Below are 14,913 nucleotides of genomic sequence, written 5' to 3' on the forward strand. Positions count from 1 at the left end.
TTGTGTCAGTCCTGGTGTCTGTTGTGTCAGTCCTCGTGTCTGTCCTCATGACTGTGTGTCTGTCTTCATGTTGGTTGTGTCAGTCCTGGTGTCGGTTGTGTCAGTCCTGGTGTCTGTTGTGTAAGTCCTCGTGTCTGTTGTGTCAGTCCTCATGTCTGTTGTGTAAGTCCTCATGTCTGTTGTGTCAGTCCTCGTGTCTGTTGTGTAAGTCCTCGTGTCTGTTGTGTCAGTCCTCATGTCTGTTGTGTAAGTCCTTGCATCTGTTGTGTAAGTCCTCCTGTCTGTTGTGTCAGTCCTCATGTCTGTTGTGTAAGTCCTCGTGTCTGTTGTGTAAGTCCTCGTGTCTGTTGTGTCAGTCCTGGTGTCTGTTGTGTCTGTCCTCATGTCTGTTGTGTCAGTCCATGTGTTTGCCATCCCTTACCTTCGAGGTGATGGTGAAGGTCCAGGCGTTGGTACACTTCTTGTTTGTCATGTTGACCTTGAGGTCGGAGTTGACATGCACTTTTACAAAGTCCAAGTTGTGAACCAGCTGCAACAGAACAAGGTGAGCTATGAGAGGTGCATCTTACGGAGGTCGTCATGGCACCCACAGCACACGGCATTAACAGACAATACTTCAGATAAATACCCAGTCTGAATATAACACTGATGAATCTCAGCTGACACAAACACCTTGAAATAATTAATGGACGTCAAAGGAAGATAATGGAGGTAATCAGCAAAGCTTTGTTTATTTGAGCAAGCAAAGAAACGTTACCTCCCATAAAAATAACGATCTAAGCAGTTGTTGCCAGGACAGTCATCATACATTACATCAAACAGTCATCACAGAATCAATGTCTTACTAATTCAGCATGGTTTATAACTATGGAAGCACTCATCATGTATTGCTAATATTTATCTGTAGCCTTATGTTTGTTTGTTTGTTGTTCAACGCCGCACTCAGCAATATTCCAGCTATATGACGGCGGTCTGTAAAATAATCGAGTGATTGACATCATGAGCATCGATCCACGCAATTGGGATCGATGACATGTATCAACCAAGTCAGCGAGCCTGACCACCCGATCCCGTTAGTCGCCATTTACGATAAGCATAGTCGCCTTTTATGGCAAGTATGGGTTGCTGAAGACCTATTCTAACCCGGAATCTTCACGGGTCTGTAGCCTTATGTAAAAGTACTTATGAACATTATGAATTTCTCATTACACTTAAGATTGTCAGGTATGAGCATACATTGTAGGAGCAGTATAAGAAACTGGTCCCTTGGCCCTGTGTGAATAGTCTTTAATAGTTTTGATCTTCTTCAGCACTTTATCTGTAAATACCTCCGCATTGAGAGTAGATCTACTGCCTGTAAGCTGATGATTTCGTTATCTATGGAAATTTTATTGTATTTTTGTTTTATGCATTTTATGTGTTTGTACTCTTTCTGATTAACTTGGTAATATGACAAAGTGTGTTTCTCCTAATGTATTTGGGTATGCTTCATTTACATCATAAATCGGCATGCATTCACCAATTTCATGGTAAATCCATTGATTTGGCACTCGTGGTACCAACAGCAGAATCAGTGTTCGGCTTTCTGGTATTCTAATTTGGCATTCCCGGGCCATAACCCTTGGTCCATTGGACGAAAACCATCCTTGCACGACTTTTGTAATACCAAAACTTAACATAGAGTTACAACAGTCTGAAAACTCTGCTTTGTACAAGTGGGCCCTGTTTTGTAACCTTGATCATCTATCTGGCATCAACATGAAATAATATGAAACAATACCAACCACAGCTTTAGGACTCTCTGCGTTTGTCAGCCTCTCCATCAGTTGCTCTGTGTAGGTGTTGCCATGAAGCTGACTGTCCCGTGCCTTCTGCAGCTGCTGTTTCCGGAACTTGAACCTCTCCTTCCACTCGTTCAGCTCATCTTCTGAGTGGGCCTGGGTGCACTTGTCCCCAAAGGGACACCGCCCAATCTCAGAAAACCTGCACAGAAAGAAGATGTAAACAGCATTGAAACATCAGATCCTTGAAAAGATTTGAAGCAGACATAGAGTTTTATTTCTCATATGGCCCGGCCCAGAAGTGTTCTTATCACTATGATTATAAGAACTCTTGTACCTTAATACATAAAATAACTAGAAACAAAATTTCAGCGACATCACAGCAGGGATGAGTGAAAATGGTTTTCATCCAATCTACCCATATCAAACTCAGAGATTGTGACAGGCGAACATCCTTTACCATTTAGCTACCCCAACATATATATACATAAATAGTATGACTATATTATCGCGGGCTCTGTGTTATAGCAGTATCATTAAATCTCGTAATCCACACACCCTGTCGACCGTTTACTTATGCAAATCTAAGCACGATATTTCATCTCTTGATCGAATACAGGACTCGTTGTGGCATGTCAAGGCTTCTCTTAAGTTTACACGTTAACTTTTTTTGTGATAGTTTCTGGTTATGATGGTTTTGAAGTGGAATTACCCTACCTCCATTCGAAATTGATTAGAAAAGAACCCATTTGTTTAGACGAAGTCCCTTGACCCAACCTAGGTTATATGCATACTTGGTATGCATAATCCAAAACAGGAAGTAATGTAAACCACATAATCCACACGTATCACACCACAGAATCGCCATACCGCGATAATATAGAGTTGCCTGCCCTTGAGTCATTAATGACCTGTACTTTGCTTACTGAACTTGGTAAAAGAAAATCAGCTTCAATCAATCCTAATTGATGTGTCATAAAAGTTGAACAAAGAAAACGAAACATTTGGCGTATGACATATTTAATAAGTTAGTAAGTGTGTGCCATTACCAGCGTACCATCCTACTTAGAACACAAATAGCACAAAGAGGGATTGTGAAATGAGGTACTAACACAGACCAACAAAATCCTGAAAACTTTCAAAACACAGACATGTACAAGACGTTCCATTTACAAAGTGATCCACCTCATTTGGAAACACTACTAGTAAACTGATTCTACCAGTTATGTTTCTACTTTACCTGAGGCAGAGGACATATTCTTCACTGCTGAGGCCACGGGGCGGAGCTCGGAACTTCCACCCATGACCTTCATCAGAGGTCAATCTTTTCTTGTGAAGGTCACTACGACAATGTGTGTCCAACTCATCTTGCCGCGTGAACTTGATGTCGCAGAATGTACACACAAACTCGGAGACTGTGAAGCGAATGGAAAGAAGAATTGAGGGAATGGAGGGATGAACATTCGTCACCACTCGCTGTGTTATGTATGAAAATACGACAAACCAATAACAATGTGTCATTCGTCACCAACTCAATATTATGTATGAAAATACGACAAACCAATCACAATGTGTCATTCGTCACCAACTCAATATTATGTATGAAAATACGACAAACCAATCACAATGCGTCATTCGTCACCAACTCAATATTATGTATGAAAACACGACAAACCAATCAGAATGTGCATATGACGTAAAGTACTCCCATCAAAGAATCCCTAAGGAATAATTTCTTATTTTACATTTGCATCATAAATATACCCCAGATACAGTTAAATGTCTTCAATCATAATGTATAAGTACCATAAGTCACGGTGTGTTTTAAATAACATCTGGAATATATATGACATGGGGTACAAACCAAACGTCTTCAAATCATTCAGGACTAAGTGAGTGAGTGAGTGAGTTTGGTTTTACGCCGCTTTTAGCAATATTCCAGCAATATCACGGCGGGGGACACCAGAAATGGGCTTCACACATTGTACCCATGTCGGGAATCGAACCCGGGTCTTCGGCGTGACGAGCGCACACTTTAACCACTAGGCTACCCGACCGCCCCTTCAGGACTAAGACTAAAAAAGAAAATGAAATCTTTCTTGGGCATTATCATGCCGATTTAATCCGCTGAGAATTCTGTGAATAGATAAGATAGGAATTTTTTATGCATGGTGTATGCTGTACCCTCCTCCCCCAAAATATAGACAGTAAATATTAACATCATGCCGTAAATAAACACAAATTTGGTCAAATGTTTACAATACAAAGATGAAATGTTTTGTGAGAAGAGAAGAGCATTGCTGATTTGGGGTACAGAAATAGCCATGATGATAACAAACTACTCATAGTGAGTTATGATACTAGCACTGAAGGAGCTTATCTGAAGGGCTTTTCCCATCATGGTGTGCCTACTTCCTGCCTTGGTCACGATGTAATTAGTGTGTCAAACCGACATAATGTATCTTTGTAATAATTTCTTTATCACATAAGGTCATATAATAGATGTAATCTCACTCAATGAAGAAATTTTAGAAACTTTAGAAACCGCGTATGAATACAATATTTTGAGCCAACTGCCCCAATTATGATAAAGTGCCTTATAATTTGGAGGTATGGTTCTCTGCGGAATCACTCTCACATATAAACTATTTGGCAATGTTTGTAAATAGTTTACTGAACAGACAGACAGTGTATTGATGTATGGAGCTTACTAAAGTTCATCGTATTGATAACATCATTCATGATATGGTTACAGTGATCATAATATATATAATATATTTCCACCATATTAATTGGCCAAGAAGCGATCACATGTCATTCAACAGAAACACACACTGACTCCAAGTGAGATCTGATCATCCACAGGAATGACTGGAGTTGCTAAAAATAGAATGGGAATTACCCAGAAGGGATATTCCCCAAACCTAAGCCAATCAGATGTCCCTGTGTAAGTGGTGGACATATTGTCTGTGTGTAAGTGGTGGACATATTGCCTGTGTTTAAGTGGTGGACATATTATCACAACATTACCATTAGGCAGGCCATCCTAACTCAAGGGGAAAATCAAGCAATAACTTATTGCTCTTTTTCACTGAGAGCTCTACGTACCAGCTTTAACTTCTGACTTTGGGTTTTTTGTAGGCATGGGAGGGAGAGTAAGGACGATGTTGGTGGCCGGCCTGGTCTGGGGGGATACCGCCTCCGTCCCCTCCTCCCTCCCATCAGGAGAACTCCTGACGTCTGGTTGGGCTGGCCCTTGCACAGTCGGAGACGCGGAATCATCTTCGGAGTCCTGTAGAAGAATGGTTAATGGTCAATGATTAATGAACAGATGATATTGCTGCACAAAAACTCCACAACACTTGACAAATCAACTTTGTCTGGATGTTGATTTGTCTGGACACAAAACTGCTTTGGGAAAAAGTCTACTATAATCCAAATTGTGATTATTCATTTTATATATGAGAATGGTAGCAAGGTTACAGTGGATGTTCTTTTTGTACCTTCTTAAAATATATTTCACTAAATCCCGAGGCCACATAGAAACAATCACTGCCGCGTCCATGAGTAACTGATACATTGGGACGCCCTGCTGCTTCGCCCCTGGCAGCAGTCAAGGTACACGACACATGCACAGATGCTCTTATCTGAGGACTTCAGCAGTCTAAAGTACTCACGGAAATGAAAAAAAACTGTTTTTCTCAATTTAAAAATCGACACAAAGTGTTACGTAGCTGTAAATACGAAATAACAAAACAACTCGAAAAGTACTAGTCTGGATTTGTTAGTTTGATCTCAGTGAACAATACAAAATGTACTTTACAGGAGGTAATTTGTCAGCACTTTCAACATTCAAAGTCCAAATTGACATAGCAGAAACAGACTATAGGCATTATGCACATGTTCTCACCTGTTATCAAGGTGTCATAGGTCACCTTGATCTACTTACCCCTGGTTATGTCCTGTTTCACAATAGTCTGTTTTATTCACATTTTTACACACTTTTAAAAACATTTGATACGCTGTATTTGTGCCACGGCCCAATTAGTACCAGTTTAGTTGTTTGAATATTTACATATTTTGTATATTAACTGCAATAATTTAAGATCTGAGGTCGAAAAAACAGTTTTTTTTCATTTCCATGAGTACTTTAGTCAACAAACTTACACAATGCTTGAACGTCAAAATTCCCTTTGTGTCCCCTCAAGCATACATTATACTGATATTTCAAGCGCAGTCAAAAACAACATTGTATTGCTTCAGAGGAATGAACAGAAGATCCATAACAAACTTGGTCATTGAAAATGTTACATTTGCGTTAAAAAATCACTAGACATGATGATTTACCAATTCAATTGTATTTTCTGTTCTGCCAACCATTGTTTTCTATGCAAAAATTGCGCTTACATGTGTATTTGTATCGTAAACTAAGCTGGAAATAGATCTACTGGTGAATCGGTTAAAAAATAAAGATATCTGATGCAATGGTCAGAAGAAATTGAACCTGAAACTATTATTATTCCAGGAAGAATATATTCCAATATCGTGTTACCCTAGTTGCAGCTTTTGCTACACATATTCAAAATAATGATAATACACAAGCGTAGCACTTTGGTATAGTGCCGAAATAATTTACATGTGAAACAAATTATACCATGACAAAGAAATGTTATGAATCTTTTGATTGTTTCTACTAACTGAGGACTTTGTTTCATACTTAATGGGGTAATTTGTACCAGAAAATGGATAACTTGTGAATTTTCAATGTGTACAATGGAACAATCGTTCATTAATTCACAAAAATGTTAACGGCAAAATAGTTACTCATATGTAACAAATGTCCTTTAAAAAAACTCAGTGTTTGTACATATATAAGGGGCTGAAAACTGGTTAGGTCAGTTCATGGAACCCTCGCATGTAAATCTTGGAATCTCACACAGTCTCACATGAACGTGTTGCTTGGCCTCGAGGGGCAGTGAGCGGGGAACTAGCCCCGAGGCCCTTCCCTCAGTGTAGGGTTTCTGACTAAATCATAAGGGCAGGATTTGTTTCAAAATATTGCAATGATTCCACTAATGTCAAGGTTAGCATCTCTGCCAGTCTGTTCCAGTCACACCTGGGTTGACAAACAGGACACTGATACTTCTCTGATGAATTTGAGTTGACAGCAGTGTCCAGCCTGATTAGCAACAACGCCCAAACTATTAATATCCCCACGATTGTGCCAGCAATATGTGGAACAGGTGATTAGTTCCACTTCATCATACTAGTGAGGATAACATTCCCCAGACAACATATTACATACAGGAACCGAACACTTCACACTGATCAACAAGGACTTTGGCTATGCAAAGCTGGCTCAGATCAACATTGAAATCATTTAACTTTAATAAGGATTCTGTTTCCAATGAAAGGCATGGGTGTGTTAAAATGTCAAATGGAAACTAATCTACATTACTTCCAAAATGCAATTAAATATTTAAGCTCAGTACCACAGTAAAATTACCTGGCAAACAGATCAATACTCTCAATAAATTATGAAACATGAAACATGAAACACAAAACGGTTGAACGGAAAATATCATTTAAGTCATTCGTGAGAAATTGACATCTGTGCCATAAAGTTCAGAGGATACTTGCCCAAAATTGCATTATTGCATCATTTCAGTGAATTTAGAGTAATAAAGTGGCCTCATATCAGCCTTCGGCGTGACGAGTGAATGCCCCCAGTTTGTAGGGCACAACAGGGAATTTGGAATAAACTTGGAATATAAATATCTCTTCAAACATAGTAGATCTAATTTCTCAATTTAAAGAAATAAGTTATTCTGGGTATTTAGGCATGTGTTTGTATTGAAGTGGATTTTGAAATAAAGCGTTTTCATTGTGTCAATATATATTTGTATAAAACAGTTTATTTCTAAGCGGGCAAGTGAAACTGGAAGAAACTAGTTTAATTGTGCCATTGACACTCACAAAATATTGGGAACTTTGAAACCTAACAGAGTCTAGAGAGTCACCATAACATTTAAAACAGTACCACATCACTGTAGCTCACCTGCATATTTAGTCAACTGTATAAAATATCAACAAAGAGTGCTCCTTCACGAAAGTTCACATTTAAGACTAAAACTGAAACTAAAAACTAATGACAAAGTAGATACAATTTATGGATAACAACTTCTTTAAAACTGTAAAGTCGACATTTTGGTATAGATCCTTATACCGTTGTCAAAATCCTTATGCAATTGTCCTCCCTTGCTTGACAACGGTATAAGGATCTATACCGAACCGTCGCCTTTACATTATTAAAGAAGTTGTTATCCATGAATTGTGTCTACCTTGTCATCCGTCAACTTCTTCAAGTATTGCCTATCAAACAATAAAAACTACCATGCCGCAGTTCTGCTCCCAGTGTCTGGCAATTTCAAAGTTTACAAAACCACATATGTATTTTGATAGAATAATAGAACATGGACATAAAAACATCAACTTAAAAATATTGAAAAAAACGGAAGCAATGTTTTAAGCCTACAATTAACAAAACACATACCAAATTTCATTACGTTTTGTACAAAACTGACTGAGTAATGGCCATGAATGTGTTTTTCAATATATGGTTACCGTGGAGACCCCTTGAACAATATTGGTGTGCCATTGATGGGAACAAGCATGAGAAGTTTCAGCTTCATTGGTCCTGAGATGCTGAGGATGAGATGTTCACAATGCATGACTGAAGCCGGACGCTGGACAAACAGGTGAATGACATAAGCTCACTTAACTTTCAGTCAGGTGAGCTAAACATACTGATACATGGCTCTCAGGTAGACTTAGTGGCGTTCTTCCTTTTAGCTTTGAACCAAATTGTTTTTTTATTCTTCACTGAAACAGGCAACATTTCTCAGTCAACATGGAGAATGATATCTCGCTCTACCCCAGAAAGCTCTTGAACTACAACTGCGCTGTATTGTTTCTGCAGTAATTATTGAAATTGTATGTAATCATATTGACACTAACAAGATTAATTCAGCACATCTTCTGCCAGGTGAGTGAAAGTGCTCAAGGGAAATGTCAATCGATGCACAACAGGGAATAGTCCTACATAATATCAATCTCCATACCTGGTGTAGGGGATCAATACATTGGTAGACAAGAGACAGGCCTTATTGTGTTGGCATGAATAATTAACACACGCTAATGTGTGATGTCGCAACACTCTCTGACTTTTCTGATCATGTAGAACATTCAACACAACCTTCAGTCGATATGAAAATAAAATTATCTAAACATGCTAAAGAGTCCCTGCTAAATACTGTTTTTATTACGAGTGTATTTCTAAATGTATCTTAAAGGGCAAATAAAAATGGTATCGAACAGGTACGAGTGTGGTTATTAATTTATTACTCACATAAACTAAACAAATTATCTTAATATATCTTATAGAAAAGATGTCATTGGTGTCAGGATGGCGTATAAATAAGTTAGAGGTTGACTCAACCATAGACTGTTCTCTCAATGTACGATCTCGCTAAAAAGCTGTGTAACTTTCTTGAAGATCAATCAAAACGATGCAGATTCTAAGATGCTATTCTAATTACACATATCTTCAAGTTAGCCATATCTGCATTCAACTGAAACTTCTAGCTTCATAAAATAAACTCAGTTCAATGTACATCAGAGGGGTCATGACCGCCTCCGTGGTCTATGGGTAGAGCGTCTGCCTGGAGAGTAAAAGGTCCGGGGTTGGATCCCCGGCCGCGTCATACCAAAAGACGTTAAAAGATGGTACTTGTTGTTACCCTGTCTGGTGCTCAGCATTAAGGGGCTAAAACAAGGACTGGTCGGCTCGGAGTCAGTATACTGTGTCTGAGTGGGGTATTCATGTTAAACTGCGGCATGGTATCTCAGTGGGCTAGCACTATAAATCGGCATCAGTCTGGTCTAGTACAAGCAGCCACACACACACACACACGTGCATGCACGTCGCTATATAAGTGCAATAATCTTGGACGCGACGTTAAACCCAATTTCACCTCACCTCAGAGGGGTCATAGAGACAATCGACAGTCACTATATCAAGTCTTGTTGTCTATTTTATGTCATACAAGCAGGGAGGTGGCCTGAAAGTTATGAAATTTGTTGTAATTCTAAGAAACACAAATTATGGATTACCAACAATACATAGTAAAGAATTGCATCGGTTGACATTCTTAACCCCTCTGCACCTAACCCATGGGAGGCTACTCTCATTGGCAACAGGAAACTCAAGGTCATTTGCACTGTGGTGATGAAAGCTAATTGTAGTGATGTAACGTAATGTTTCCTTTTTCATTGATGGCCTGAGCCATTATTATTCCACAATGCTTGCATTACTACAATACAAGGTTGAGAGTTATACTCTTTCGATTTCAAATATCTGTTCCTGTGTAAAATCAAAGGCGACTGCAAATTCAATTTAATATATGTCAATTCAACAAGTTTTAAGATGTACACATTTTGGATCCATGCATGTCTTCTGAAAATTAGAAGATTTTATCAGAAGTAGAGTAGTGTACAGTTGCTATCGATGCCCGATTCAAACAAGAGTCATCAGGAGATGACATATCCCCCCGATCTGGTGCAATTCAGAAATGTATTGCTACTTATAACCCACTTTTGGTTCATTGTCATTGGATACCTTCAGTGGTGAGGTGAGGTGAGGTGAGGTGAGGTGATGTGATGTGATGTGATGTGATGTGATGTGATGTGATGTGATGTGATGTGATGTGATGTGATGTGATGTGATGTGATGTGATGTGATGTGATGTGAGGTGAGGTGAGGTGAGGTGAGGTGAACAGGAGGATGTTTATTAAACAGTGATATACGCATCGAGTGAGTAACAAACTTAACACACATCACAGTGCAAGTGCCGCAGCATGTTCAGACGTACCTGATCACGTAACGCATTCAAAACAATCTTCAGTCGGTTCACTTCTTTCTGTGCCACGGGATGCTGAAAACATATCAATGTATCAATTGAGCTTTCAGTTTGGAATATGGAAGATATGGTAAACAATAGCCCCTGCAATACAGGATTGCACATCGAGCAGAATTGAGAGACCTTTAAGGCAGAACTGACACAAATCCCTCCAATTGTTGAAAACTAAACAACACTTTCAGTCTGTGCCAAAACTTGCTCTTACTTAGATACCCTGTTCTGACTTCACTACCCTGTTCAGACTTGGATACCCTGTTCTGACTTGGCTACCCTGTTCAGACTTGGATACCCTGTTCTGACTTCACTACCCTGTTCAGACTTGGATACCCTATTCCGATTTCGCTACCCTGTTCTGACTTGGCTACCCTGTTCAGACTTGGATACCCTGTTCTGACTTGGCTACCCTGTTCAGACTTGGCTACCCTGTTCCGACTTGGCTACCCTGTTCAGACTTGGATACCCTGTTCAGACTTGGCTACCCTATTCTGACTTGGATACCCTGTTCTGACTTGGCTACCCTGTTGAGACTTGGCTACCCTATTCTGACTTGGATACCCTGTTCTGACTACGCTACCCTGTTCTTACTTGGATACCCTGATCTGACTTGGACACCCTGTTCTGACTTGGATACCCTGTTCTTACTTGGATACCCTGATCTGACTTGGATACCCTGCTCTGACTTCGCTACCCTGTTTTGACTTCGCTACCCTGTTCAGACTTTGATCCCTGCTCTGACTTGGATACCCTGTTCTTACTTGGATACCCTGCTCTGACTTGGTTACCCTGCTCTGACTTGGATACCCTGTTCTGACTTGGATACCCTGTTCTGACTTGGATACCCTGTTCTGACTTGGATACCCTGTTCTGACTTGGATGTGTGAACTCCAAATATCGGATCACATGACTACTATGGGGATGTGAAAGATGATCAGATGTCAAGAAACCAAATAACATCAAAGCATTTAAACAATCAAGATAATTACCTAAACAAATAATAAATTCACATTCATGGGCATTACGACTTTGTATTCCCTGTGCATATTTAACAACCCCAGGTATATACCTTCAGTGCCATACTCCAGCAGGTCTTTGATTAAGCATGTGTACATATATTCTCTGTGCATATTTAACAACCCCAAACCAGGGTATATACCTTCAGTGCCATACTCCAGCAGGTCTTTGATTAAACATGTGGACATATATTCTCTGTGCATATTTAACAACCCCTAACCAGGGTATATACCTTCAGTGCCATACTCCAGCAGGTCTTTGACTAATCATGTGGACATATACTGAACACCAAAAGAAACGCGAATCAAGAAGGTATAGGAAACATGATGTATTTTGTTTCAGCTGGTATAAACATAATAATGATGGATACAACACAATTCATTCGCAATAAGAAAGAGTCAGTTCTCTGGACATCTTCTGTATCCATCAACACAACACCACGTGACCATGCTGAAGTCAACTGAAGTATGGATACACCTCAATACCTGGTATGGCCCCCATTTGCATTCACAAGCGCCACACACCGTCTGTGCATGGAGTGAATAAGACGGTTGATAGTGTTCATGGGGATGTGATGCCACACCTGCAGGATGGTAACCTCAAGCTGTGCAGCTGTCCTTGGCCTCGGACGCGCCATGTTCAAACGTCTCTGCACTTCATCCAACAAGTGTTCAATAGGGTTGAGATCAGGACTAAGAGCCGGCCAGGGCATGGTGTTGATATTGTGCTGTTGCAAGCAGGCTTGAGTAATCCTGGCGGTGTGGGGACGAGCCTTATCCTGTTGAAATTAGAAGTTGCCATGTCTTGCCAAAAACGGTACAACCTGGGGCCTCAACACCTGATCGATGTAACGCTGAGCAGTGACACCATTGCCGCTACCAGCTCCATGTTCTGAAAGATTACAAGGTCAGTTCTCTGATTTAACCCTATTCCACCCCAAACCATGACACTAGGACCACCCCACGAGTTCCGTTCGAGGACACACTGGTCATGATAGCGCTCAACGCGACGTCGCCATACTCTAACACGTCCATCGGCACGATCAACAGAATACTGACTTTCATCAGAGAACAGAACTCTTCTCCACTGCTGATGACGCCAATTCAAGTGTGCTTGGGCCCACTGTAGTCTCAGGAGACGGTGACATTGAGTGAGAACAGGACCTTGTGATGGTCGCCTACACTGAAGCCCTCTGTCACGAAGTCGCCGTCTTACTGTGTTGGAACTTACAGCCCTCCCGTGGTGTCCAACGACGTTCCTAGCAGTTTCACTGGCCGACAGGAAACGTCCTTTCAAATGTGACCTGTGAATGTGACGGTCCTGACGTTGTGTTGTCACACGTGGTCTGCAGGTACGATGCCTGTCTCTGGTGCTGTTGGTTGTCTGGAATCTTTCCTGCAGACGGTAGATGGTGGAAACGTGGACGTTAAAGGTGTTTGCATCTCTCTGAACACTCTCACCAGCTTGAAGTTGCCCAATAGCTCTCTCTCGATCGATCTGTGACAGTCGTGGCATTGTGACTTATGTTGATGAGTGAATGATTCACAGTGACACTTTCAGGGCTTTTAAAGACAACATCTTCATGGACAGTTTTTGCGGCACAAGCAGCACGTGCATTTCGCACATATCCATCCCACACTGACTTCAACGTCGGTGCGTTTGAGCGCTGTGGATTAAGAGTTCACTGCCCTTAACTCTGGTTAGGGTCATTTTGAAACAAATTAAAGCCCATTACAATGGAACCATAGCAGCCAACCGCTTTCACAACCATTTTCCCATATTAAATAGTTTCTTTTGGTGTTCAGTATATATTCTCTGTGCATATTTAACAACCCCAAACCAGGGTATATATCTTCAGTGCCATACTCCAGCAGGTCTTTGACTAAGCATGTGTACATATATTCTCTGTGCATATTTAACAACCCCATCCCAGGGTATATATCTTCAGTGCCATACTCCAGCAGGTCTTTGACTAATCACGTGGACATATATTCTCTGTGCATGATTTAACAACCCCAAACCAGGGTGTATAACTTCAGTGCCATACTCCAGCAGGTCTTTGACTAAACATGTGGACATATATTCTCTGTGCATATTTAACAACCCCAAACCAGGGTGTATACCTCAAGTGCCATACTCCAGCAGGTCTTTAACTAAGCATGTGTACATATATTCTCTGTGCATATTTATAAACCTATTCATTGGGATCGCTATTAAGTAAGAGACTTCTTTCTATAGGCATTAAGACCTATTGTGAGGTTTTACTTTCCAGTCGGGTTAAATCTCCTTAACAGGGACGTTGTAATGTCCCTGGGATTTTATATAATATCCCAGGGATTTTATATAATGTCCTGGGTATTTTATTAATATAACTTCCGTTCAGATTGTAACATGTAATGAAATGTAAAATCAAATGACAAATGTTTTCTTTATATTCCTGAGGATCAAACTCGCAACCTTCATATCTGTAGCCCAGTGAGTGTACCACGAGGCTACAGAGGTGTTGATAAGCCTCACTGGTTTTTAGAATGTCCTTTTCAAGATCCCTACGCCAGCAACATATATTTTACACGCGTTTCCTAAGGTTCATGGAAAGTATGTTCGAAACATAAAAATGTTGATAAATGTTGTTTTAAGTTTCTTTTTTCGGTTTATAAGCATGGAAAAACACTTTCCCTCGGTTTTGGTAGACAGAGCATGCCCTGGGGGTCGGGAAAAACAGCGGGGGTTTCACCCCCCTTGGTTTTTCCCTCTCCCCAGGGCATGCTCTGTCTACCAAAACCTCGTGAGCGTGTTTTCTCCAATACTTAACAACCCCATCCCAGGGTGTATACCTTCAGTGCCATACTCCAGCAGGTCTTTGACTAATCATGTGTACATATATTCTCTGTGCACTATACCTTCAGTGACATATTCAAGCAGGTCTTCAACTAAGCATGTGTACATATATTCTCTGTGCATGATTTAACAACCCCAAACAAGGGTGTATAACTTCAGTGCCATACTCCAGCAGGTCTTTGACTAATCATGTGTACATATATTCTCTGTGCACTATACCTTCAGTGACATATTCAAGCAGGTCTTTGACTAAGCATGTGTACATATATTCTCTGTGCATGATTTAACAACCCCAAACCAGGGTG

The 14,913-nt window shown here is 40.4% G+C and overlaps 1 protein-coding gene across 3 annotated transcripts in view; it reads right to left on the bottom strand.

Annotated features, from left to right (window-relative positions):
* The window catches only part of LOC124142337 (probable helicase with zinc finger domain), a 75,917-nt gene that overhangs the window by 26,232 nt on the left and 34,772 nt on the right, over window positions 1-14,913 (bottom strand). For all 3 annotated transcript variants that reach the window (XM_046510755.2, XM_046510756.2, XM_046510757.2), the window contains 5 exons: window positions 10,712-10,774; window positions 4,890-5,073; window positions 3,022-3,196; window positions 1,785-1,983; window positions 422-529 (listed from right to left, as the gene is read on the bottom strand). In XM_046510755.2, the coding sequence (XP_046366711.2) occupies window positions 422-529; window positions 1,785-1,983; window positions 3,022-3,196; window positions 4,890-5,073; window positions 10,712-10,774 (729 nt within the window). The remainder of the gene's footprint in view (window positions 1-421; window positions 530-1,784; window positions 1,984-3,021; window positions 3,197-4,889; window positions 5,074-10,711; window positions 10,775-14,913) is intronic.

This window comes from Haliotis rufescens, unplaced genomic scaffold (genome assembly GCF_023055435.1).
Source record: "Haliotis rufescens isolate VD_foot unplaced genomic scaffold, xgHalRufe1.0.p SCAF_11, whole genome shotgun sequence".
NCBI classification, from domain to species: Eukaryota; Metazoa; Mollusca; class Gastropoda; order Lepetellida; family Haliotidae; genus Haliotis; species Haliotis rufescens.